This window comes from Candoia aspera, chromosome 2 (genome assembly GCF_035149785.1).
Source record: "Candoia aspera isolate rCanAsp1 chromosome 2, rCanAsp1.hap2, whole genome shotgun sequence".
In the NCBI taxonomy this organism is placed as follows: Eukaryota; Metazoa; Chordata; class Lepidosauria; order Squamata; family Boidae; genus Candoia; species Candoia aspera.
The window spans coordinates 15,687,454-15,714,777 of NC_086154.1; the positions used below are offsets into that span (position 1 = coordinate 15,687,454).

Genomic DNA, 27,324 nt, shown 5'->3' on the forward strand with positions numbered 1-27,324 from the left:
TGGATTAAAGATGAGCCAAAAGTGACAATATCATGGAAATACAGAGCGCATCTTGGAGCAGGCAAATCCCAGGTGTGAGATGCCCTTTGTTAACTGGAGCTTAATATTTCTTGCAACCACAGTTATATCTATAGTTAATGTTATTTGATACATTATTTTACAATGTATTAGCATTGTAAAAATGTAAATTGTAAACATTTTAAATGTTTTAATTTAATTTAGATGTTTGAAATCACAGTAAACTGCTCAGAAGGATGCATGAACACTGAAAGGACAGTTTGGAAAGTTTTCTCTCTCAAGAAACTGGTTACGTATGTTTCAGAAGCTGACATGTGTCAGCTGTGGGAGCAAAACTGAGGTCAGATCAGTGAAAGCAAATTCTGAGGTTTCTTTATTCAAAAGCAAGCTGCGTTGACATCAGGGGCATTTATGTACTGTACCTCTGAATAATTTAGGCACCAAGCAATGTCCATTTTGTTCCCCTGCGCTTTTAATAGCACTTAGGATTTATGCATTTGGCCTCCTTCCAGAACATTGCTTTTGATGTGCATCGTTTGCTCTGTTTGAAGCTTGGTTTTGATTATTGTTGGAATTTGATCCTCCCTCAAATGGATTCACACACTATCTCCAGAGCTTTTATACCAGAAAGAGCAGGGTTGCACTTAGGCAATTTTCAGTTCTAGACATTATGGGTTTACCAGAATAGGTGGCACTTTCAATTGTTATATATATTATTTGATTTTTCACTGTACTGAAGGCCCCCCTCTTTATTTTACTGAGTGCAGCTCCAAACCTGTGCCTTCAAGACCAGCCTTGAAGGTGCCATCCAAATTTTATTTAAACGTCTTCTCCATACATGGGTGGCTAGGGAATTCTGGGAGTTGAAGTCCACACATCTTCAAGCTGTCAAGGTTGAGAAACACTGATCTAGCCATTCCATGGCATCTGATGAAGCGAGCTGAAGCTCATGAAAGCTTATGCTTTCGTTAGTTGGAAAAGGTGCTACCAGATGCCTTCCGATTATCGGACACCAATGTCTTTTTAGAAGAAACTGGTGATTTCAGCTAACTGTTAGGGTAAACAAAAAGCAATCTGAGTTCAAATGATGTGTTCATGTGCTCCTTTCAGGAAAGGCATCATTCTATCCATATTGATTTTGCTGTGGAAGACTTAATTGGATTTATGGATGATCGCACTCTTTTACTTATATGCCAGTGGTTTGGAAATTTAACAGAAAAACAGCAGAACAGATTATGCACTTTTATGATTTCAAAACGCCCTCTGAGAATACAAGTTCGGGTGGATACCCCTTTTCCATATAAAGGTTAGAAAAATACCTCTCTTTTTACTCTTCAACAAGTACTTTACCACCAAGCATCTCAGTTTAGGAATTTGGACTTCATACTGTATGCTGTTTAATTTCCCTTTTTAAAAAAGTAGACAAATATTGAAGAGATAATAACATCGCATGTATAACATGAATATAAAAGCAAGACCAATTTTGACTGGTATATAAGAGATAAATTCTTGTGGTCTTCTTTTTCTTTTACTTTTATAAAAAGCTCAAAAGGCATGCAGATACTGTTGCCTCCCTCCCAGGTTCAGAAGGGTGGGGTTCACATTTTACATTACACTACAGTTTATAACATCAGTGGCTGCCTAAATCACAACAGGATGGATTTTACATACTTTCCATCATGGCTCCGATGCTTCACAGTGCCTCACTTGGAGCAAGAATTCAAAATAATAGCTGGGTGCTCAGAATATGCTAAGCCCTAATATGGTTGGTTTGGTTTATGGCTTGTGTTGTGTAAACCTAACCAATGTTGGATTATTCTATAAAGTACAAATGGTGTTTAATAAATACAGTTAGCTGGTTTATTCTCACAGCATACCAACACCTTTAGGGATTAGTATATTGTTTTGTCTTCCACACAACTGGGAACAAGTAAAAGTGGAATTTATTGTATTTGTGTGTGAACTCCTATATTCTTTAATGAACTCCTATATTCTGACAGAGGAAGAGATCACTGGGCCTGAGGGCTAGTTGGTGTGGCTGAGTCTGTACATTAGTTATGCTAATTTGTGATTGTTGTATTTGTTTTTACCCTGGCTGCTGTTTTTTGTGTATTCTTTCTGCTTTTTGTTTTAATATTGTTAGCTGCCCAGAGTCATGAATTTCAGATGGGTTGCCATATAAATTGAGGAAGGAAGGAAGGAAGGAAGGAAGGAAGGAAGGAAGGAAGGAAGGAAGGAATCACTGCAAATAGGAAAAGATGCACTCCTGTAATTACATGCATTCCTCTGAGAGCAGAGGGATTTCCATATTGGAAGAAATATATAACTTCATCTCTAACACTGCCAATTTAATGAGGAGGAGGAGGAGGAGGCAAATGAGAATCTTCAGAAACAAAATTTAGCTAATCTAATTATGGGTATGACTCTAAACCTAACTGCAAGTACTGTAGCATATTCAGGAGAAACATAAATGGGTGGACAAAATTAGGGAAAAAATACAAAGGGTCCATTATTTCATTTAAAAAAATATCCCCCCCAAGGATCTGAATTGGAAATTGCATGAACTTTTGCATGAAAATTGGCAAAACTACGGCTTTCAGTTCTGGGCTGAAAACCGGGAGACACTTGGCTGCCACCCACCGGCCGTCCGGATTTTTGCAGCCCAGATCTAGCAGTTTTAGGGTGGCAGTGGCAGCAGTCCTACGGCAGCTTGAGCAATATTAGCAATATTATTTCCAACGAAGAGCCTCGATTTCTGCTGCGTGGAGACCAAAACAGATGATAGAAAACTCAGATAATGGAGCCTAGACTTGAAAAGCAGCTCTATAGTTGCCCTCCAGGGGCGCATTGATAATACACTCTAGCCTGGCGTTTCTCCTCTCTATGATCTTTTTCCCTTGGGGTCTTTCATTGGTTCTCGGGCAAGCGGGGAGAAGGCCGGACCGTTTACTCTCCGTTTTCCAGGACTCGAATGGACCAATCAAGAGAAGGAAGGCTTTTAAACGACAGCAGAATGGACGAATGAAAACCGTTCCTGCGGAGAGAGGTGGGGCACGACCAGAAAGAGCGGTCGCCCTACTTAGCTTTTAGGGTGCTCGGAGGAGGGGGGCAAGAAAGGTCATTTCCCCCATCGCCTTTTCTGGCTTTCGCTGTGGGGTCCTTCACCGGCTTACCGTTATTTAGCCGGGAAAGGGCAGCGGCGGCTTTAAGGCTTAAAGGGCCATGCCTCTAAAAAAGTTGGCTGCCCAATAAGGTCGGGGGGAACCAGGAATTGGGGGCATCGCCAGGATCGGGGAGCGAATTAATGCAGGGAAGGGAAAAGGGCGATTCGGATCTAGAAAGCGGAGCGGGGCAGGTTTCCACTGCGCAGGAGATCATTTCTTTCCTTTATTGCAGGATGGAACAAACTCAGTTACTGGACTGGGATGGAGAAGGCGATTCCACTGATGGGTCTGATGCTGCCGGGGAGACCCCCAAACCCGTGGGGCGCCTGCATCTGCTTAGCAGCAAGTACGGCCCTGAGAAAGGTAAGGAATTCTGGAGTTGGGTCTTCCTTAGAGCTCCAGCTGACCTGGTAGCTTCCAAGTTTGTGGGACTACAAGTCCCAGATTCCCCCACCCTGGCTGAGAATGGCAACCCAAAGCACCTGGAAGGATTGAGGTGAGGAAGGCTGCTGTCAGGCACAAATAAGCAAGAATGTAGCAGGCTTTCAACAAGTTCGTAATAAACTCTTCCGTGTTGAGTTCCTTGAATGTAGAGCAGTTGCTTCTCAACTGCCAGTCATCTTTTTTTCACAGCTAATGCCAAGTTAGTCCTTACAAAGATACTGAGGCTGTATTTGTGCCAATGGCCCAACCATAATTTATTTACCAACCCAGCACCCACTCAGCCATAACCTAGCCAGCCACATTTTAGCTTGGTGACTTGTGCAAACCCAGAGTCCCTCTAGTGAGAGGAAATGGGCAGTGACAAATTTGATAAATAAATAAAATAAATAAATAAACCCACCCAGAGCCCACCACCTTCACCAATCAGTTGGCATCTTTGGTTTCTGTCAGATTTTGTATCCACCTTTAGTTGTGGTATCTTTTGTACTGTTGATCTAGTGTCAATCCCATAGAACTGGGGAAAACGCCTCGCACTGAGTGCAAGACATGACACGGGATGCCTCTTTGCTGGCAGCTTTGGATCATTTATAGAACTGTGTCTGGGGTCTCCGATCTGCTGAGGTACCAGATGTTCTGTCATTTCTGTCTTTGATGCTTTCAATGCAGCAGAGCGAGAGAAAGAACGTCTACCATCAGCCTTCCCAAGAATCCAGTTTTCGGGCATTGCTTCTCCCCAAGCTGTCATCAGCTATTCGATCACTCCAGTGGCGTCTGCAAGCAAGGGATCAAAATTGGCAAGATGGTGCCTGGAGCCTTGTAATGCTAGCCCTGCCCCTTGCTTTGTATGCACATCTGTATGCATATTTACAAGGGGTGAGGCTTGCATTGCAACCCTCTGTCTGCATGTTGATGATTTTGATACCTCCCCTCCCCCACCATGATTGGAGCTGCATCAGGTCATAGAAGGTGGTGTGATAAAAAGCTGGGTGACCCCATCAACTGTTTATCTGTGTATGATTCAAAATTATACCGGAATATTCTTGTATTCCTTTCCCCTACCTTTTTCATGTCTCTTTTGTTTCATGCCTTTTTTTGGTATAATCCTGAGAGCGGATAGACTGTGTTCTTTTATTGAGATGTAAATTACTCTGGGGATCCTTTCTGGCTGAAGGGCATGACATAAAATTGTGAATAACTAAGAGAATAAATACATGTGTAAGTGTATTTTACTGTAGAGTGTGCTCCTTTCCTAAGTCAGGGTCTATAATAACATTGGTATGTTACAATAATAATGCAGTTACAGGTGTGTTACGTACCACATGCTTGCTGGTTGTTACTTTGGATGAATGATAGGTTCTTAATGTTCCCTGTGTTTGCTTCACTTCCTGCAGATCTTTCATTAGCAGGCTACATAACATCATCAAGGTGTGGGGGAGTAGAGTTTGTTGGCTGTTTATACCTGGTAGCTTGTCCTACCACCCTTGATAGGATATTATTTCTTCCTTGACCATTTTTTTGAATGGGGTATTGTTTCTTCTTTGATCGTTCTTGTTTATCTGGTGCTGGTTCCTGCTTATCTGGGTGTTGTTAATTGGCATGTGATGAAGACTGATGAGCTTAGGAATCTTTGTTCCTTCCCTTAATCTTCAGTTGCTTCCTTTCTTGAATGGTTTGTAGATAGAGCTTATAGATCTCAGTGTGTCTCTTAAATGGTTTATTTCTCAGAATGCTTTGCCTCCAGGAATTCTCTTAGCTTTTTAATCTAGCTTGGTCTAAGATGTCTACAGTTTCCCCAGTTGAAATTGTGGTTGAATATATTAGTACTTTGGAATACTAAGGAGTTTTCATCACGTCTTCTGACTGCCAGTTGATGTTCATGGATGCATTTTCTTTATTTTCTGTCTATTTGCCCCACACAGTGGTTTTTAATTCCTTGCACTTTATGTTGTAATTGACACTTGTTTGGTCTTCTTTGGCTGTTGGGCCTTTGAGTTTGCTTAGGATCCTTTGGATAGATTTTTGTTGGTCTATGGGCTATTATAGTGGAAGGTAAAAGGAAAAGGGGCCAATCAAGGGCAAGATGGATAGATGATATTCTAGAGGTGACGGACTCATCCTTGAGGGAGCTGGGGGTGTTGATGACTGACAGGAAGCTCTGGCGTGGGCTGATCCATGAAGTCATGAAGAGTTGGAAGTGACTAAATGAATAAACAACAACAACAACATGGGCTATTATGATGCCTGGGGTTGTAGTAGCCTTTTAGTGGTTTCAGAGATGTTTTTCATATGTGGTAGAGATCCTTTTCATGGATTGTGTAGTTGTTTGTTTGATGGATGGTCAACTGTTGATGAGATATTAAAGGCAAAACTGAAATACTTTGGCCACATAATGAGAAGACAGGACACCCTGGGGAAGATGCTGATACTAGGGAAAGTGGAAGGCAGAAGGAAGAGGGGCCAACCAAGGGCAAGATGGATGGATGATATTCTAGAGGTGACGGACTGGTCCCTGGGGGAGCTGGGGGTGTTGACGACCGATAGGAAGCTCTGGCGTGGGCTGGTCCATGAAGTCACGAAGAGTCGGAAGCGACTGAACAAATAAACAACAACTGTTGATGAAGTTGCATGGGTACCCCTCATATTAGAACATGTTATATAGTTACTTTCTGCTTTTTGGAGTTCTGGGTTATTGTAGTGTGTTTTTTCTTACATGAGAGCAGTTCTTATACAACTTCTTTTGTGTGCTGTTGAGTTGTTGCTGTGATACTTGAGTATTTGATCAGTTAAGAATGACTTAATGACTTGCTTTTGTGGTGAAGAATTCAGTTTAGAAATCATATGTATTTTGAGTTCAGTGATTGTAGAAATGAGTGAATTGTTTAAGCATTTTGGTATCCGCTAGTACTAAATGTACATGTAACTCTTTACATGTCCCAATCAGTCATGTCACCCAAGTGTCAGGTAATCATGGTCAATCTGAATGGGCTGCTTAGGAGAACATGCATATAGCTCTTTTCATGTTTGCGTGAGCCTGGTCAGTTAGGGCTAGCATCCTTATGGACAGACTCCTATATGTATCCATCCCATGCACATTGGGCCTCTTTAGACTGACATTGATTAGGCAGTTAGGAAGCAATGCTGGGCATGCAGACAGAGGGAGGGACAAAAAGTGGTTCGCTTACATATGCATGTAATGGTCCATCAAGTCAAGCCTAACTCCTGGTGACTCTGAGGACGGGTCCCTGCAGTTTTCTTGGTCACATTTTTGGAAGAGGTTTCCCTTGCCATCTTCTTCCTAGGGATGAGAGAGAGGGACTGGCCCAAAGTTACCCAGCTGGCTTCTGTGCCCAAATCAAGATTAGAACTTGTGGTTCCCTGGATTCTAGTTCAGCACCTTGACTTAGATCAAGCTGGCTCTCACTTATGCATGGTTATCCCTGGCGCAAGACCGAACAGCATTTCGCTCTGTTATACATAGGGTCACCATGAGTTGTAAACGACTCGTGTGATGGCACCTAACAACAGCAACAACATCCCTTCATGAGTTTTCTGTTCTGAATGCCAGAAATGGGAGTTAATCTAAAAATTCAACAGATGGAATGCCTTATATCTTTTAAATAATCATTATTTCACTTCATGACTAAACCACTGAGCAAATCTTTTGACCTACCTTGATGAAAGCATGGAAAGGTTTCCAGGATCCAAGCTGGTGATGGGGAAAGGTTGGATATAAGCTAGCTAAGATTTTTATGACCACTCCTTTTGCATGCCACTGATTTTGCCAGGGTTATTCACTTGATTTAACCATTGGCTTAAGTAAAAATAAGTTTCAGTGGCAACCATGAAAGTAGGGGGGTCTTCACAGTGGGGGTCAAAAACTTCAAGATGGCAGCCACAACCATGTGATCAAAGCCCTGCCCATTTAGGTAAATTGTGATGCAGTTTTTAAAAGGGGCAGGGCTTTCATCACATGGTTGTGGCTGCCATCTTGCATTTTTTGGCCCCCCTGCATGAAAGTAAAACAGATCTCCCAAAGAAGGGCAGAATGCAGGCTCCTTTCAAATCTATTCTCTCTTTCTAGATTTCTGGATCTACCCTGGCCAGAACATCATTGGTCGTTTGGAAAGCTGTGACGTCTGCTTGCCTGCTTCTTCTGTTTCCAAAGCACATGCCGTGATCGAGGTCCCCTCCTCCCACGGTCCCCACCTTTTGTATGATCAGGGCAGCTTGAACCGGACTCGGCGCCAGCGTGTCACCTTGATCCCTCAGGTCCGGTACAGCCTTCAGGATGGGGACACCTTGCTCTTTGGAGATGTGGGATGCCAGTACTTCATCTTGGTCCCGGATGCGGACTGTGAATCCCCCGAGGACTCCATGGTGGTGCCACCCACCCAGGAAAGAGTGGAGGCCAGTGCGTTGGCCATTGAGGAAACACCTGCGCCGGGGAGGAGAACAGGCTTTGGGCAAGTTCTGGTCCAGGATTCTGACAAGGAGGAGGAAGAGGAAGAAGAAGAAGTGGTGAATGGAACAGGAAGCCACCTGGATCACACCGCAAGAGATGGTAAGAGATCAGTCTTCAGATCTGGGCCTTGGTTCTGGCCGCTGCAGGATGGAATTACGTTCTTCATCTAAAATAACCAGGTCTTGGAATGCGAAGGGAGGGCAGAAAAATACCGAATGTGTGATTGAACCCAGAAATCATCTTTGTGGGGATCCAGGCTTCCATTTTTATTTCCTGCCTTTAAAAAAACAGAGCAAGTTCCTAATCACAATCAAAGAGAATCTCTGTAGCTCAGGGTTGAACTGTGGAGTCCTTGGTGCTCTCTGAGCTTGGTTATTTGCTTGGAGACATTTTGTTGCCTAACTAGGCAGCATCATCTCTGAGCTTGGTTGTTTGTTGCAGACATTTCATTACCAGACTAGGTAACATCATCAGTGCGCTGATGATATTACCTAGTCCGGTAATGAAGTGTCTGCAAGCAAACAACCAAGCTCAGAGAGCACCAAGGGCTCCATGGTTCCTAATCTTTGTGAGTTACATTTGAAAATTGAGTTTAGAAAGGTTTCCAGTGGACAGGCGAGATCCCAGGCCTCTGTCTCTACTCTATTTCTCTTCGGTTCATGATTGATAAAATCAGTATAAAGCTTATCACATGGTGAACGAGTTGTGATGATGTAATAATTCACTGAACATAATTGATGAAGCTTTCGGAATTCAGTTTTTCTTGGTGCAGAATTTGGCAAGATGGTGATATCCTGAAAGGGAGTGGGGCTGAAATGATTGGCTCTTTGAAAAATCATTTTATGTGGGGATGGGGAAAGTCCTTTAGTCAAATTGTTTTGCTGAACCTCCTGGATTAACCCATTCTTTTCAGGCCTTTTTTAAAAAAAATCTGAAATTTGTTTCCCAATTTGAGTAGTGCAATCTGGAGGGGGGGCATGTTCTGGGAGCTGCAGAACTAGGCTGGGGAGGCCTCAGGTATATTGTCAGCTGCCGTAGACTAAGGCCCGTTTTCCTGGGCAGCAGCTCTTCAGATCAGGGTTTCCCAACCAGGGTTCTGTGAGAGGTCAGTAGGGGTTCTGTGGGAGATCACGATTTATTTAAAAAAATATTTCAAATTCAGGCAACTTCACATTAAAGAGGTAAGTTTCAGTCTTGATTTTTAGTTTAAGAACACTGTTCGTGCATATAGACAGGCCTACCCATGAAACGAATATAATAGTTTTGTACTTGTGGCCTGTATTTGAGCCTGAATGTGCCAGGGTTCCCCCAGGCCTGAAAAATATTTCAGGGATTCCTCCAGGGTCAAAAAGTTGAGAAAGGCTGCTTCAGATGGTTGCATGAGGCCTCGTCCCCAAGATCTCTGAAGAACAGGCTTCAGCTCAACCCAGCAAAATGGAGTGGCTTTGGGTGTTAAGTCCTCCCTCCTGGACTCAATGGTTTTCCATCCTTAGTTCTGGATAGGGTTGAACTATCCCAGACAGAACTGGTGTGTAATTTGGGGGTCCTCCTGGACTGACAGTTCCTGCTTGAAGAGTAGGTGGTGGCTGTGGCCAGGGGCGGCCTTTGCACAGTTTGTGTTGTGCACCAAATGCGCCCTTTCCTGGATCAGGGGGCACAGTGCACAGTCATTCATCCTTGGGTCACCTCCTGACTAGATTACCGCAATGCATGCTACATGGGGCTGCCTTGAAGAATGCCTGGAGGATTCATTTGGTCCAGAATGTAGCAACATTTGCAATGATGGGGATGCCTCCGTATGCCCATGTTACACCTTTGCTCCACAAGCTGCACTGACTTCCATTTTGCTTCTGGGTACAATTCAAGGTGCTTTTTTTTAAAAAAAAATTGAAGCTCTACATGGCATGGGACCAGGGTATTTGAGGGACCACCTTTCTCCCATGGTTTCTACCTGCCCCATTAGATTGGGAAGGAGGAGCAAGCTCTGAGTCCCATCAATCTAGCAGGACCCAAGAAGTGTGACTTTTCCATAGCTGCACCTGCCCTCTGGAATGCTGTACCACCTGATGTTAGGCTGGCCCTGATTCCGCTCACCTTCTGGAAAACCTTGAAGTCTTGGCTGTTCTCCTGGGCACAGGGGTTGGGAGAATAATTGAGTCCACTCTGTTGGTGCATGGTGTATTTGGTAGCCACCTTGTGTTTCAGTTTGTTGTGAAATGTTTTTTTTATGTTGTATTTCTACTGTATTTTTAGAAAACTTTGTCAGCTGCCCAGAGTCACATCTGAGAGATGGGCAGCCATATAAATTTATTCAGATCAATCCTTCCATCTCTTAACCAGAGAGGATGTTGCTTAAACCAATTAATGTGCATTTTCCAGAAAATGTTAACGAATGTGTATAGAAACATAAGTGACGTTAGATGAAAATTTTCCTATGGAACATTTCCTGGCATTTTTTTCCCACCACCACTGCTTTGAACACAAGACACTTTTTAAAAGCGAGAAGGATAGAAAATGCCTCAGTCGTGATTTTCCTCATTTCCATCTTTCTTCCCCACCAACAGGATCTGATTGCTCTAACAAAAATGGCACAGGAGGACATGTGAGTTTGGCTTCCCTTGGCGTCTCCCTTCCCTCGGCTACGGTGGTGCCTGAAAGGTTAGTTGTCATCTAGCAACTTGCTTGGGTTTAATACCTGGAATATTTTAGCATGTAAAAAAGGAATGTATGGCAGGATTCACACATTATGCTAAGTCATGGTTTTTTGTAACCATTTTTAGTGACCAAATAGCAATTGGCTGGGTTCACACAACACGGTACTACTGTATGCTGGTTTACCAACTAAAGTAGTTTGACTCAGAGAATAGGCTACATTTAAAGCTAACAAAGCACTTTAACGTTTTTTAATCCCGCCTTTATTATTTTTTATAAGTAACTCAAGGCAAGGAACATACCTAATACTCCTTCCTCCTCCTATTTTCCCCACAACAACAACCCTGTGAGGTGAGCTGGGCTGACAGGGAGGGACTGTCCCAAAGTCACCCAGCTGGCTTTCATGCCTAAGGCGGGCCTAGAACTCTCATACCACGCCTGATTGGCTCTTGGGCTGAGAGAGAGGGACTGGCCCAAGGTCACCCAGCCAGCTTTCATGCCTAAGGCAGGACTAGAACTCACCGTCTCCTGGTCTCTAGCCTGGTGCCTTAAGCACTAGACTAATAACTTAGCATGTTCTGAACAAGGCCTGAGTCTACTGTGGGAAGAATTAGATTAATCTGTGGAGGGATGAACCTATCCACAGTTAATACATGGTGGAATTGCGCCTTCAAGTTCATGCGTAGTTGTCTTTGATTAAGATGTGTAGGGATGAGGCAATGCCTGTGTTTGACTCCCTGTGTATTACTTTTCAAGATGTCAGAAACACTGATGATCTGCTGCTGCTTTACAATGCCTACATTTTAGAAAAGAATTCTGTTTGATTTTTGACTGACAAAGGTGTCATTAAATGTATTTAAAGCAAAAAAATGTCCATGAACTGGAATAAAACAAAATCAAGGCAGATAACCCTGTGTATATATCCTTGTGAAATACTCGTTTAACATTTCTTGACCTGTACCTCTAGATCCCACTAACATGCCTAAGTCAGCACCGTGAGTGAGCTGAATGAGTTTGGCCGTGCGCAGTCTGTGTCACAGTAAATAATGATTTGCCTAAACGTGGTTTATTGAAATGACTGAAGTCACCCAACACACTAAGGCCTTTGATAAACCCATGTTAATGAGTTCACATGGCATGCAAAACCAAAACTAGACCAACTGCATCATGGCTTAGAACGGTAGGTGCCCATGCCTTGTCTGTACATGTGAGGACAGAAGACATGAACAGCAGTGAGTCTGGAACTGGACGGTTGAACGGTCCATGTCTGTCCGCAAGTGGTTTTATAGAATGTCGGCTGCTGAAAACTTGATATTGCCCGTGTTGACACTCTGCATGCTACACGGTTTTTTATTTCATTTGTCAGTAAAAGAAATCTCAGCGCAGTTTACCTTTTAAAAACACAACCACGTTTTCTCCATTTAGCTTGCTTTATATGCAAGCTAAATATACTTGAACATGGTAGATCAGCCTTAGTTCAGGGAGAGAGATGATAGCAGCCTTAAGATTTCAAAAAGGTAGTTTTTATAGGTAGTTTTTACAGGTAGTGATACAAATTTGAAAAATAAATAAATAGTCCTCGACTTATGACCATTTGTTTAGTGACCATTCGATAGTGCTGGAAAAAAGTGACGTGATCGGTCCTTGCACTTACAACCATTGCAGCGTCCCCAGTCACATGATCAAAATTCGGGCTCTTGGCAACCAGCGTGTAGTTGTGACAGTTGCAGTGTCCCGGGATCATGTGATCACCATTTGCAACCTTCCCAGCTGGCTTCTGACAAGCAAAATCGATGGGGAACCACATGATTCACTTAACGACTGCAGTGATTCACTTAACAACTGCCACAAAAATGTGGTAAAATCAGGTGCAGTCATGTGATGCCTCACTTAATGACCACATCACTTGATTATGAATTTTCTGGTCCCTATTGTGGTCGTAAGTTGAAGACTACCTGTACAGAGGAAGGAGTGGGCTTGTTCTCTGTTGTTCTGGACCAGGACTGAACCAGTGGGTTGAAACTGAAAGAAGTAGATTCAGGTTAGATATTAGGAGGAATTTCCTGATAGTGACAGCTGACAAGCATCAGACTAGATTGCCTCAAAACGTGGGATGTTTCAAACAAAGGCTGGAGACCCATCTGTTTGAAATGCTTCAGCAGATCCTGCTCCAAGCAGGGGGCTGGAATAAATGACCTCTGGGGTCCCCCCAACCCTGCCTGGGCATAGAATCATAAAATTGGTACTGTGGGAATTGCACGCAGACCCATGAACGTGGAGGGCATCCACATAGGGAGAAGATCTTTTCCACTTCTTCCAGAGAATGAATGGGGAATCCTCTGCACGCCAGCCTGGTGGGCTATTTTGAGCTATGCTTCTTGCCTATGAAGGAGTTGGTGAGATGGGTGTGAACATTGGAGGTTGGCTTATCTAGCAGATCAGACTATTTAGAGCAGTGTTTCTCAACCTTGGCGACTTTAAGAGGTGTGGACTTCAACTCCCAGAATTCCCCAGCCAGCATGCTGGCTGGGGAGTTCTGAAAGTTGAAGTCCACACCTCTTAAAGTTGCCAAGGTTGAGAAACACTGATTTAGGGAGTTAGAGCAGCTCACTCTTTCATTTGCAACAAAGGGAGGGGAGGCAAGCCATGACTTAGGTCAATAATAGCATGGATAACTAAATGATATTCCATGGATAACTAAATGCAAGATGATTTGGGACCCATAGTGCTGAGTTAGCTGTGGAATTTGCTGCCAGGAGCTGCGATGATGGCAGCCAATTTGGATGCTTTTAAAGAGGATTGGGAAGATTCAGGGAGGATTAAGTTATCAGGGGCTTATTGATGGTTGTTTACAGCCCCCTGAACCATAGGGAGCCCGTCTTTAATGTGGTTGCTAGGTAGCAACAGCAGAAGGGAGCTCTTGCCCTCTGGTCCAGGCCTGCGAACATCCTCGATGCATCCAGTTGGCCACTGCCTGACGCTGCCAGCAGGCCTCTTCTTTGGTGTTTACTTGTCCATCCAGATTGGCATTTTCTTGCCAAATGGTGGCAGGGTTTTTTGTTTTTGTTTTTGCAAAAATCTCTTCCCTCGTCTTCTGGATCCTTTTAACCCGAGATTCCTGAAATTGCTCTGGGAAGCTTAGCGTGAAATCACACACTCCAGCTCAGCATTTGATCATTCTTCCACCTACTATGCATCAGGGCGAGGATTTGTTTATTTTTTTATTTATTAAATCAATTTATACAGCCGCCCATCTCAGTGTATGACTCTGGGTGGTGCCCAACATTAAAACAAAAATATATCAAATAAAACATACAGCTGGAAAATCATAAAAAGCCCTCTGCATAGCCAGGAAACAGGGTCCGTCACACACCTGAAGCCCCAGGCTTGAGCCCGGAACCAGGTCCTCAGGCCCCTGCAAAAGGCCAGCAGGGTTGGGGCCAACCTAATCTCTGGAGGGATGATATTAGTTGCCTTTGAAAAAGTCTGATTAATATAAAACAATAGATGCTTTGGGTATTGTATAAAAGCAAAAGTATTTCCCATCAAATACATAAAGTATTTATAGTCCATGCAGGTGGACAAGTGCTATCTTAGAAAAGGTATCCGCCTTTCATTCTTCAGCAGGAGAACATCCGTCTTTTAGAATGTGGAGATCTTGATATCGAATCCCCATTAAAAGCAAATGAAATACCCTTTTTTAAAAATCAAAACTGTTTTTGATGTTTGTTTAATTGTTTAAAATACAGAATGCCAGGCATTGTAGTCTATCCCATCAGATGGATACCAGGTTGGAGAGAAAGCAAAAATAATGTTTCTCTAATTGGGAGAACAGTCCTAGGTGGCAATGTAGAAAACTCCAATGAATTACCATGAGCCTGAATCGTTCTGCTTTCTGTTTTTTTCCCAAGTGATGAAGAAAGTGAGGACCCTTCAGTCAGTGGCCCGCCCTGCCCTGCTCTGCGCCTTTCCTTTGAGAGCCAGGATGCTGAACCAGGTCTGGTAGAGAATAGTGGTGGTCATTCCTCCAATAGAGAAGGCTCTGGAGAGCCCACAAGTAAAGAGGAGGGAGTTTCCACTGAACATGGCCTGGTGGAAGAGTTCCATTTGGACAGCGATACAGATGTAGAGGATGAAAACCAAATGGGTTGCACCTCTGAAGCACCAAGATCATTGGACCCAGCAAAAAGTGATAGGGGCCTAGAAGTGGACACTGACACTGATCTGAAGGAGTCTTCAGTGATGGCTCCAGGCACTAGTTGTCAAAAATATTCCCAAACGGCCATTGAGGTGGGCAGTGATACAGATGTGGAGGAGGAAGTAGAAAGCCCAGCTGTCTTGGGAGTAAAGCTCCCCTCTACTTCTGCTGAAAATGGAGATGATGACACTGATGTGGAAGCAGAAATGGAAAATCCAAGTGTTGTTTGTCCAGGAAGGCATGAGCCTGTTTCCCCAAAGGAAGATGATTGCAAACAGTTGGAAGACAATGTAGACATCCCTTATCCCCAGAGTGTCCAGCTTGGTGGGAAAAAGGATGATGATACAGATGTGGAGGCTTTGAATAATCCAGAAAGTGATGTGAATGCCCTGCCTCCCACTGGACATGTAGATGTTGACACAGATGTGGAAGACTCATCCCTCAAGGGAGAGACTCCATGTAGGGCTGTGAAGAACTGTGTTGTTGGTGTTGACAGTGATGGTGATGATACTGATGAGGTGATTAAACTGGGGCTGGAGAGTTCAGAAGTTGCTTGTCCTCAGAGGACCTGTTCTTCAAGTGGTAAGGACAGCAGCACCAATATGGAAGAGATCCCCCTCAAGAGGATTGTGCCAGATGATCATAATGCCAGTGAGAGACATGGTGATGTGGTAGGGTTGACAAAGGATTCTAATGTTGAATCTGAGATGTGTTACGAAGTTGGTGACAAATCTCCTAGGGACTTAAAGAGGAAGGAACCCTTGCCAAACCCCAAGCATCAGTACTTGCCCACATTCTCTCTGGATGGTGATACAGATGGGGAAGAGGAGGCTGATAATCCAGATGTGGAGTCAAAGAAAAGCCAGCAAGTCTCCAGTGCTGAGTCTAGCAAAGGAAGCAGAGGGAGCCACTTTGAGAATCCAGATATTGGGCCTCAGGAAGACTCTACATCTGTACAAGACAGGGAGAGTGATACTAATGTGGAAGTGATGTCCTTGTGTCATGGGAAATCTATGGCTCAAGACAGTGATACAGGCACAGAGGAAGTTGCTGCAAAGCCCCTAGAAGATCAAGGCACTCAGTTAATAATCCCAGTGAGATCTCAGGTGGGAGGAGAGCAGTTGGCTTCTTGTGCGCTGCAAACGGGAGCGTCCCTCAACTCTTGTGAAGACAATGAAGACACAGATGGAGAGAGAGAGGAATCCTATTCAGCAGATGAGAGCAACACCGATGGTAAGGAGAAAGGGGCAGAGACGAGAAAAGAGAGGCAAAGTTCAAGTAATCTCTCCCCCATACTCTGCCTTTCTCTACCAGCTGACTTTTTTTTTTCACCCTAATGCTGTGATTTCATTAGGCAAGATGGGTAAGTGCCATTACTCTGATGGTACAGTTGAGTTGGGTACATGAAAGCATCTGAGATGCTTCTCTAGCACTGCATGGTCAGTAGAGCTGCTGGCAAGAGTACAAGGTCCAGTTGCACTGAATAGGGGCTTGTAGTGCTCAGGTGGCCTTTAGCTGAGTCGAGAGAGGAGCTACAACAAAACATTGCAGTGTGGAGTGTAGCTGTCTGATCAGATCTATCCATCCATCCATCCATCCAATTTGTCCCCGCCCATCTCCTCCCATCGGGGGACTCTGGATGGTTTACAATAATCAATTAAAACAACAATCATACAATGAATAAAATATACAATATAAAATTACAGTAATAAATAATATAAATAAGAGTAAAAAATAAAAAAGTCCAAGTGGCAAAAGAATCTAAAGCAGTCCAAGTGTGGGAGGAGTGGTCTATAGCAGCCATCCCCATGTCGATCTATTCCCCTCTCTGCCCCAAGCAAGGTGGCAGAACCAGGTCTTATGACTCCTCTGAAAGGCCAGGAGCGATGATGGGGCCAATCTCACCTCCGGGGGCAGCATGTTCCACAGGGCGGGCGCCACTGCAGAGAAGGCCCGCCTCCTGGACCCCGCCAAAGGAAGTTGTCTTAGAGACGGGGTCCACAGCATGCCCTTTCTGAATGATTGAAATCACATCTCAGGAAGGTGCAGTTGTGATGATTTAAATTATTATCAAGAAGATGCTATTGAATGGTCCCTTTTGCAGAAGAAAATGCATATTCACTTCTCAGAGATTAGGCTGCATATTTAGAAAGTAGATACACACATTATAAAATAATTATTCATCCTGGGTTTTTTTTTTCCAGATTGATTTTCATTAAGAAATTAGGAACAACATGGTCATTTTATTTAGTATCAAGGCAGATATAGATTTTTGAAATCATTGGGAGGTGAATCAAATCCAATTCGGTTCTTCAGTAAACAAATAACAGATATTTGCCTGGTTGCAGTTCAGAGATCCATTATTTTTTTTTCCAGGACACTATTCCATTCTTCCCCTACCTTTCCCCATAACAATCATAATTTCCATCCCATATTCAGCCTTAATTGTGCTGTAGTTTGTATCCCTCTCCAACTCCTTTCTTCTTCTTTTTAAATATGTAAACAAGCATATAATGATAGCAGTAACAATACAATAATGCATTAAAAATTACAAATGACACATTAATCTTTTGATGTTAACAAAAATAGTAACAAACCACATAACCTGAACTCAGATTGAACAGGATAAGGAGTTTTTTTTCATGATTTAAAGTTAACTTTAAAAAGAAAAAGGGAAAAAAGGAAAGGAAAAAAGTTTGGGAATTTATTCTGTGCATGAAACCACTTCAGAAAAATATGGCCAGATAATCCCCTCTGTTGAACAGAGACTTGCTCAAAGGCTGACAGATTCTAGAGGTTTTTTTAATTATAAGTATTTTCTCTGTTGTTTTCTAGTATTGTCTGGTATGTAGGAGATGCTGTTTTGACTATTTATTCATCTTTACTCAGGACTAAGCACAAGAAGTATATGGCACATTTCTTTCCACTGCTTCTCTTCTTTCAGATGAGCTTGATTTGACCTTGCAGGCAACACAGTGTTTCCTGCCAACTGAAACCACACCTCCTAGAACTGAGAAAGCTGGAGGTATCACAGCTACAGGTAAGAAAGATTGTTGAACTTCTGGATCATCTGGAAGAGAAATGAGATCTAGTGGGATAAAGTCGGGAAGTTTGGGTGTCTGATTCCTGGGTTCAGTGGGAGAAGAACGAATTAGGACATGGCAGATCAGGCACTGCAGTTTAAGGCCCTCTACAGATTATGTAGGACTTGTGATCAACCAAGTCCTCATCTAGTGGAGTTCGTTGATCCCAGTGGAACAGGATGGACAGTAATCATGCTGATGATCCAGTGTTCTTGTGAACATCCCATCAGTGACAAATAGAAGATGAAACAGGAGAAAGTTGATAGGGAGAGAGGCTTAAACATCTAGAAATGGGTTGAGGATGAGAGAAATAATCAATGGCTAACTTGTTATGATGGCTGCAGGACTTCCTCTGAATTACTGATGGATATGGATCAATAGTGGGGAAGGGTTATTGGGCCCCTAGCTAAGGATTTCCTGGAGGCATCGGATTGGATATGGAGGGAAACTAGATGCCAGACTAGCTGGGATGCTGGCTTCATCCATCAGGGCTCTATTCATGTACTTAAATGGTCATCTGCAAACAGTCATATTTCTGGAATCAATGGGGAGGATTTCGAATGGCAGCTGATGGATCACAGTTAGAACTGGAAGTTAGGAAAGGTTCAGTGATTCCTACAACCTTTATTTTAGCTTCCTTTGAAGGGAAGTAGCAGCGGATGTGGGCTATTTCCCTCCTGTCTGTGCTTTAGACCTTCTGGAACGCACCTGGTTGGTCAGTGCATGACACAAAATTCTGGGTTAGATGGACCCATATCCTGATCCCACAGAATTCTTCTTTCTTTCAGCCCACTTCCCACGACTCAGACCCTATCATTATAATATGGATCTTTCTCCCACTCTCTGTATCAGATTCCAGTTGCGCTCTGGAAGACGAGCCCACTCAGGCATTTGACTTCAAATCACCCTTTTTACCCACCAGACTTCAACTCGGGAACAGTGAGTCTCATTTCCAAGGAGAGGAGCTTTTTCCAAGGTGGAATTTGTTGTCTAGGGCTAACCCGTATGATGCGGTCAAAAGGGGGAATGTACGTTCTTTTAAATTGTACCGCTTGGATTGAATTTGGTCCATGATCTTTTTTGGATAAACAGGGATCACTTCAGTTTGCAGTTGCCCCAAATCTCTCATTTGTGTATCTCCTTTTCATTGACTCTACTGAAAACTCTTGAATAACGTTTTAGGATCTGATCACATTTTCCCAAGATCACAGTATCCTAAAGGAGCTATATCTGACAGGTCCTTTGGAAAAAGGGAATGCCTCCGAGTGGGGGAGAAAATGTTTGTATTTATGGTGTTTGGCAGTAGTGAAATTAGTTCATACCCCATTCTCTGTTTCTAATTCTCATACTTCCTTTAACCGTGTATGTTTAGTGGAAGTTTCCTAAATTTTCCAGGGGAGCTGGGGTCTTAGGAACAAATGAAGACAACTGGACTCACTTCTCCCTTTGCTGTCTCCCTAGTATGCAGCTCTCCTTTGAAAGATGACCAGGATTCTGGCCCAGAAGATGACATGCTGGAAGCTACTCAGCCCTTCTGTCAGGAGCCTGAGCGAGTCTTAGAAGAGCACCCCCAGGCTGGGGCTGGCAAAGAGAAGGGGAACCAAGAACTGCTTGTCCAGAACCAACCTGAAGAGGGGAAACTCTCTGAGCAGGTCCCCCAGCCCGACTTCTCAGCTTCAACCTCTCAGGGAGAAGAGACCACCAGCCTTCCAGGGGACCACCCTCTGCCCTATACGGTGGAGATGCCCTCTCTGCACTCCTCCTTGCAGACAGCAGGGGGCACCCCTGAAGAGGAAACCCAGCCTCTCCGGTCTGTGCAAATTCCCCCTGCTGGCGGCAAGCGAGCCTGGACTCCGCAGGAGAAGAGGGTGGAGGAAAGGGGTCTGGTGGTCCCCGAAGATGGAAGCCCTTCAGTGGTGATGCTGATGCTGAGCGAGGCAAGTGAGTGGTAACACACAAAGAATTATAATAGAGGGAAATGAATGGACACGTATCTGTCATGGGCACTGCTGGAATGCATGGGGGGGGGCAGGCTCAATGGGCTCCCCAGAGATGAGCCTGTTCGTTTTGTTTTTTTACAAATACCATTCCTCATAGTTCAGCTCTGCGCGAGTGCTGGGGAAGCTTCCAACCACCAGAGGCTGCAGTTCACATTGGGGGGCGGGGTGTGTGTCGAGGGCTGCGGGCGGCAGAGCGAGGCTGCAGGCGGCAAGGCCTGTGAACTGTGTTTTGGATTTTCTCTTTTGCTCAAAATGGAGGAGTTTTTATTTCTCTTTCCTTTGTTCTTTTAAAACCCCCTTAGGTGGACTTTAGAGCTTTTGCTACTGTTTTTATGCTTTGCTGGGGGTGCCCTGCAGCCTTGGATTTGGAAATTGCTCGTCTCTGCTCTCAGTCATGGGGTAGATCGTTTAAGCTAGAGGGCCAGATTCCTCTTCCAGGGCTGGAGGTGGGAAAGGCTGGAGATCTTCTCTGTCTCCCCTTGTCTTCTCCACATGCTCAGAGTCCTCTTTGGTTTCTCTTATCCACACAGTTCTTGAGATACTTTTTTTTAGATTTTTTAATCCCTCCTCTATTATTTTTACAAATAACTCAAGGCAGCGAACATACCTAATACTCCTTCCTCCTCCTATTTTCCCCACAACAGCAGCCCTGTGAGGTGAGTTGGGCTGAGACAGAGGGCCCAAGGTCACCCAGCCGGCTTTCATGCCTCAGGCGGGACTAGAACTCTCCTACCATGCCTGATTGGCTCTTGGGCTTTAGCGACTAAAATTCAGCGTCTTCCGGTTTCTAGCCCGTTGCCTTAACCACTAGACCAAACTGGCTCCTTTTGTGCGCATAGGCTCTTCTGTTGTCATGAGTACTGATGGTGAGCAGGAGGGGGCCCCTATCCAGGGGGGTAAACGCATGCGTAGTTTAGAGACTTTGAGCTGTCATTCAAAGAAACCCAGAACAGACCCGCCTTGAGTTTTGGGGTTTATCTGTCTGGGTTTTCCCACGCTTCTTCAGTTTGGTAGGATTTTCTGTCTACAATAGCAGTAATAAAACACTAGAGACTTCTTCCTCGTCTCGGCGTGGTCCTTGCTTAGTCAGGACACCTCTCCCTGCTTCAGCAGAGCTTCATCCCACTTGGGCAAAGAAAGCCTTGGAGCTCTTTCATCTCCCAGCATGAGTCACAGATGTTCCACAAGCCCACTGGGACTGGTCTTTGGCTGCAGTCTGGCAGCAGCGCTCGCGATTCCTTTCGAGATGGGCCACGTGCAACCTTCCGGCCACGTGCAATCTGAGTTGAGGGCTGCTGGGGAATCCATCGGCTACAACTCACATTGGGGGCTCTGCCAGGCCCTAGTGGATATCTCCAAGTCCAAATAGAAGTTGTAGGCTGGGGATGGTCATCAGGCCTGCATGCTCCAGCCTGCTCTTTTCGTGAGTTGCGCGTGCCAGAGACTCTGGGAGGAAGCCAGAATCGTACTGGGTTGGTGTGGTATTTCGTTCCGTTTCCCATTGGTTTATGTGAGGTGGGGAGCAAATCGGGAAAAGGTGGCCATGTTTTTATAATTCTGTAGCTCTGCTCTGCCCCTTGGTGGCAGAAATTGGAATGGTGTTTTTCAGCACAAGCTGTTTCGTCCTTTGGCTTTTTCTAGCTCCTGTGGGTGACGAGATGGAAGAAAACTCGGCGTTCGTAAGAGAAGCAAGGAATGCTAAGCAGGTGAGCGTCAGAGCCGTCTTGCATCCGTCATGAATCAAGGACGCTGCCCCTGATTTGGGGAAGCTACCCCTTGTGTTTTCCTTATCTAGAACAAGATAACTATGATCTGTAAACTGTGGTTTATGGCTTGATACAAGGACTCAGCACACTGTGGCTTGTTCAACCCACCCTGGTTAACCGAACCATGGTTTGGTGTGATCCCTGAACTCCATTTGATACTTCTAGGGGGTGGAGCCAGCCCAGGAGGAACCCGCTTCAGCGGTGTCTTCTGCCCGTCAGCAGCGGCGCAGCCTGCGATCTTCAGCCTCCTCTGCTTCACCCACCCCTGTCCTGAAAAGACGAAGCCTCCGCCATCATGGATCTGGTGCTGTCGCTGCGGCCGGCCAACCGGCTGCCCCAGAGACCAGCCGTAGGGGGCTGAGGCGGCTCAGCGACAGAGGTCAGCAAACGAGGGAGGCGGCGGAGGCACCAAAACAGCCTGGAGAAGAGGGGCCCAGGAAGAAGGCCAGGAACAGAGACCTGACGGCTGCTGCTGCCCATCAAGGTCGAACCAGGGGCTCGCAGAGGGAATCCAGGGCTGCCAGGAGGGTGGCGGAAGGAGCAGCAGCTGCTGCCTCGGGCAGCCCGGGGGCCAGGGAACCAGCAAAGCGGGTGAGGAGGGGTCCTGCCCACCACCCCGGGCTCAAAGAGCAGCCGGAGCTTCCAAGGACTCGGGCCAGCAAGCGCTCCAGCAGCAGCACTAGCACTTCCGTGAGCACCCCAAGCCCAAAGGATTCTGGGAAAGGTGCCAAGCCTGGGCAGGTAGGTATCAAGCAGGGGAAGGAAAAGCTGCCTCATGCAAAGGAAGCCTCCCCACCCTGCAGGGCATAAGACCCATCAGCTGAATGCTCAGAAGGATCACGCCCCCCTCTGGTCCCCTCGGGCCTCATGCATCTGCTGCAGCTTAGATCAGTGGGCAGTGCTGCTCTTCCAAATGTCTTTTCCCGCTGAAATGCGCCCTTAAAAGCCACACGTGCCATAGGCGGCCTCAGGCAGCGCAAGCAACACCAGGGTCATGGTCGTGTGTCATCTAACCAGGGGCGGGGTGGTCTCCAGAGCTCACCGAACCAACGTGAAGCATCCGCCCCCAACCAGGTGCCTTCCCTGATGGGTTGTGACTGCAGCTCTCAGAATTCCCAAGCTGATTTATTTCAGGAGTTTGTTCCCCGTATTCTCCAACTGAGGTCCACTTTTGATCACTTAGTCTACAGACAAGGATGGCATAAGCTGAGTCTTGAAGACCAGCAAGCTGGAAGTTCTACCATAACATACCTGTTGCTGAAAAGTGGTCTAGAAGCATGGGTGTGAGTCCAGCCTTTATCTTCCTGGCTGGAAAGTGCCCCTGAGCTGAATCCTCATATCCTTTCCTCCAACCTGCCTGGCTAGTCTTGGTTCTGTGAAGCCGGCAAGCATGGGGTTGAAGAGCAAGGCAGTCTGTCTGGCTTGTGTGACTGCTCAGCCCTTGAAGGCTGTCTGTAGGTGAGGTGCCCCAGCCAGTAGGTGAGTTGTGTGCTTGGGCCTCGTAGCCAGAGGTTGGTGCTCTTTCGCCAACTCTTTCCGCGATTGGGGGCCGATGGGCTCTTTCCTTTCTTCTCCAGGAACCGGGCCTGTCCACTCCGTCTTCAGGAAGGAGCTTGCGACATCACAGCACAGAAAGCAAACCGATAGGTCAAAGGGCTTCATCCTGCAATCACACCCGGCGCTCTACTGCATCTGGCAGCCCTGCCCCCAAGGTATTGCGCAGGCATATTAGGATGATGGGTAGAGGGGCTGGGATTGGGCAAGGGAAGATGGCCACTGGAGCTGCCTGGCTTCGTTGTTAAGGGCCGTCTTTTCTTTTGCACACTTGCCTGTTGCCATAAGTGACAAGCACCTGCATTCGAGTGCATGCTGTAATGGTATGGGAGAAAGACCTTGAGAAATGGGGCCAAGAGACGCTGCCTAGGGAACGGTCAGATAAGAGACAGCACAGCCCGCAGCTGCATAGTGGGAAGGGCAAGAGGCTCAGAAGGGACCCTCTCTCGTTTCTTGGGCTGTAAAGGAGACAGTGGGAGTTTTGTACTTTCAGACTTGCAAGATTCTGTTAATGTAGCCTTACATTAAAGTAGAATTGGCTGATCTGGTCTTGTTTCCTGTCTGGTCTACCTGGGAAGGCTGACATCAATCTTGCAAGTCTGAAAGTATAGTCTCCCATCTCCAGCTGTTCTCTGCAAGTGAAGGTCTCTAGTCTAGAGATTACCTTGCAAGCTGATATACTGTTGCCTACATCTGACCAACCAAGAGATATATGTAGTGTATATGCGGGACGCGGGGATAATTCCAAATGTCCTCTCCTCATCTTCTATTGTTACAGGTAGTCCTTGTTTAGCAACAGCCTCATTTAGCGACCATTCATAGTTACAACGGTGATGAAAAAGGACTTTGAGACCAGTCCTTGCATTTACGACCTTTGCAGGTCTGTAAAGCAAAGGAAAGCTGAAGTGAGATCATAAGCACAGTTGTGGTTTCACTTAGCAACTGCTTCGCTTAACGACCAAGTTGCTGGTCCCAATTGTGATCACTAAATGAGGACTACTTGCACACGTTAGATTATCCACAGATCCCCGAATGTGGTGTGAGGCTTCTTGTTCTTTTCAATCTGTGCAGAGAAAGAGAAACAAAGAGAAGAAAGCTCAGAGGAGTGAAAGTCAAGAGTCCTGATTCGTGAAAAAAATTAATCCGTGCCTGTGTCCAGATGACATGGCTAAGTTTATTGAATGTCCTCCATCTCTCTTTTCAGGTGCTGTTCACGGGCGTGATTGATGAGGAAGGGGAGCGCACAGTGGTTGAATTGGGGGGTTCTCTGGCAGAGTCTGTTTTTGACTGCACCCACCTCGTGACGGACCGCGTACGCCGCACGGTCAAGTTCTTGTGCGCTCTGGCACGCGGAATCCCCATTGTGACCCTTGACTGGCTGGAGAAGGTGATCCACTTTTCTGGTACTTTCCCACTCTGTTTTAAAGCCAGATGGATCCATCCCAAACCCCAGTTTTCTGTCCTGCAAGGCAGCTGCCTGTAGATTTTTGTGAGGAATAAACGGAATGAAGTACTGGCCTCTGCGAGTCCAGTGCACTCACTCCCGGAGAGGCTTCCTGCTGCTTCTCTGCATGCTTTACTGCTCTGGCTCTGCTTCTACCCATTCAACCTCGGTCGAGGGCAAGGAATTCTTTCACATCTCTGCACCAACATGGTATTTTTCCCAATGCGTATCTATCTGCCTTTTGGAGGCGTCCACCCAGGGTGTATTAGTGGAAATCCGTGTTTCTGAGTCTGATTCCTAGACGAAAGGAGGCATTTGTGCTATTGGGGATTGATCAGAACAGTGGCTCACACAGGAGCGCAAGGAGTCCATTTCTCTGGAGATGCGCCATTTTATCTTCTTTTGAGTATACGAGAAGGGTGCTGTTGAGCTGAATTTGCTTTATGCTGGAACCTGGGCCTTAGCAGAAGGGATAGCTCAGTGAGAGGGTGCAAGCTTTCGCATCCAGCAGCTCCACTTAAATGTTGTCCAATCTCAGGCTTAGAGAAAAACCTGGGAGCTTCTGACGGCCGAGTGCAATACTGGGACTGGTGCTGACGTGGAAAAGGACCCATTGATTAAGGCAGTGCAGTGTTTGGTGTTCAATTTGGGAGAGGTATTTTGGAATGTGCGGGAGTGCGGAGGTAGCATCTGTTGGCAACTCATTAAACCCCCCTGCATCTGTGTTAGGGATCGTGTAGCTGCTGAAGGGTGACGTGCTGGAAAAACACAGGTGAGCCTGGAAACAGATGCAGCCGCTTTAATGAGCCCCCCAAGCATTACAAAATGCCTCTTCCATAGCTTTCCAGTGTAAACGGTTTGTTTAACGGTTCCAGAAATAACAGGACCTGCTTACAGGGAGGAAAGGAAAAAGATCCAGCAGTTCCTGGACGGGGATGACCTTCCTGTTTTTCCTGCTTCCACCCCACAGAGCAGACGGAACGCTTTTTTCCTGGCACCAAACAGCTTCCTTGTTTGGGACCCTGAACAGGAGAACAACTTGCAGTTCAGCCTCTCCACGTCGCTGCAGACAGTACAGCTAAAAGGGGGGCTGTTCCAGGTGAGCCCATCATTAGCAGTCCCGGGCTCGGGTTATTCCACAAGCATCCAGGATCCAGGCGACCATGACGGAGCAGCACCCTCACATACAGCTTTCCCCGGCACTGGAAAGGTGTGGGTGCAAAAGTAACATCTGTTTGAATTCGGCTCATGTTCTAAACCAGTTTCTCCCCCGCCTAGTGGCCTCCGGGCACACTAAACAACAGCTCCATAATGATGAGTCCGCACACCGAGCAGGATATTTGGGGATCGTGAGAATTGTAGTTTGAGTCCAATACGTCTGTAAAGGGAAGGGAGCCAGGTTGGGTGAAGGCTGCCAATTTGGCTTTGCATCCATCAGTGGCCAGCCTGCTACAATATGGTGTCCCTTCCCTTTCGCCCCCCATTTCTGGCGAATAAGAGTTGTGCCCCAGGGTGTCTCTCTTTCCAGGGCTACGAGATCCACGTCACTCCTAATGTGAAGCCAGAGCCAGAGCACATGAAAGACATTGTTAAGTGCAGCGGTGGGACATTCCTGCCGAGAATGCCGCGAGCCTATAAGGTGAGTGGGAAAGAAGTGTTATTTTGCTGATTGGTTTGTTTACCACCACACTGAGTCGTAAGTTGGGCTGAGAGAGAGGGCCTGGCCCAGAGTCCCCCAGGGCACCTCCGTGGCTGAGGGGAACTAGAACGTGGGTCTCCCCACTCCTGGTCCAACACCTTCACCGCTACCCCACGCTGGTTCTGTAGCAGCCAGACTAGTCGAGCGTGTGTTGGGGCCATGCCAGAAATGCATGACTCGGCTCTTCTGCAGGACAACTGAATGAAGGGGTCAAGAGGACCATCTGACCTTTTTGTGACCTATTTAAGGACAAACGTATTGTGGTTTCCTGCCCTGAGGACTTGTCCCGCTGCAAACCAGCACAGGAGGCGGGAGTTCCCATCACTAACTCGGAGTTCATCCTGACGGGCATCCTGCAGCAGAAGGTGGACTTGGAGGCCCACCGTCTGAACGGCAGTGGCAGCCCCTCAGCTGCCTCCAGCCCTGTTGCTCCTCCTGCCAGGACCAGCAAGAGGAGGGCGCCCGCGCGGATGGCCCCGGCCCCACCCAGCACAGCCAAGAGACGGCGCTGATCCTGAAGGGCAGCATTGCCTTAAAATTGTACATATGGGTTTTTTTTATATTGCTGCCAATAAACGGGGTATGGAAAGGACTTGACGATTATGGAATGGGGTCTTGGGAGTTTGACTCTGTGCTAAGTGGGGGAGAGGGAGGAAAACCCTCTTCTAAATTGGGAGTGGTTTAGTATTTTTTTTTTTAGAAATTTAGATTTAATGGGCTTGTGAAGAATGTGGGCATTGGTGCCTTCTGATACGTTTTATGGCCTCATGGCTGGAACTTTTATATGTCTCTTACTGTTATGGTGACACCAGAATCACAATAATTTCCCCTTGTTTTGCT

General features: G+C 46.0%; 1 protein-coding gene across 4 annotated transcripts; it reads left to right on the forward strand.

Moving 5' to 3' along the window:
- Positions 1-2,965: 2,965 nt before the first annotated feature.
- On the forward strand, positions 2,966-27,076 carry MDC1 (mediator of DNA damage checkpoint 1). 4 transcript variants are annotated; one of them, XM_063291302.1, is made up of 15 exons: positions 2,966-3,135; positions 3,415-3,545; positions 7,708-8,187; positions 10,653-10,746; positions 14,652-16,171; positions 17,883-17,978; positions 18,874-18,960; positions 19,483-19,962; positions 21,663-21,727; positions 21,953-22,528; positions 23,365-23,499; positions 24,546-24,728; positions 25,756-25,884; positions 26,314-26,424; positions 26,733-27,076. In XM_063291302.1, the coding sequence occupies exons 2-15, from the start codon at positions 3,416-3,418 to the stop codon at positions 26,994-26,996; spliced, it is 4,350 nt and encodes a 1,449-aa protein (XP_063147372.1). In that variant the 5' UTR covers positions 2,966-3,135; position 3,415; the 3' UTR covers positions 26,997-27,076. The 4 variants fall into 4 exon arrangements, 3 of the variants coding, with proteins under 3 accessions (XP_063147372.1, XP_063147371.1, XP_063147373.1); XM_063291301.1 differs by lacking the exon at positions 2,966-3,135 and having other exon boundaries at positions 3,159-3,545; XR_010067060.1 differs by lacking the exons at positions 2,966-3,135; positions 26,733-27,076 and having other exon boundaries at positions 3,159-3,545; positions 24,546-24,744; positions 26,314-26,421.
- The last annotated feature ends 248 nt before the right edge of the window (positions 27,077-27,324 follow it).

Excerpts from the sequence above, each read along its gene's own strand:
- MDC1 (XM_063291301.1), top strand. The coding sequence starts at position 3,323 with ATGCAGGGAAGGGAAAAGGGCGATTCGGATCTAGAAAGCGGAGCGGGG. Across the intron at positions 10,747-14,651 it reads GCTACGGTGGTGCCTGAAAG|TGATGAAGAAAGTGAGGACC; the intron begins GTTAGTTGTCAT and ends TTTTTTCCCAAG. Across the intron at positions 24,729-25,755 it reads CCCTTGACTGGCTGGAGAAG|AGCAGACGGAACGCTTTTTT; the intron begins GTGATCCACTTT and ends TCCACCCCACAG.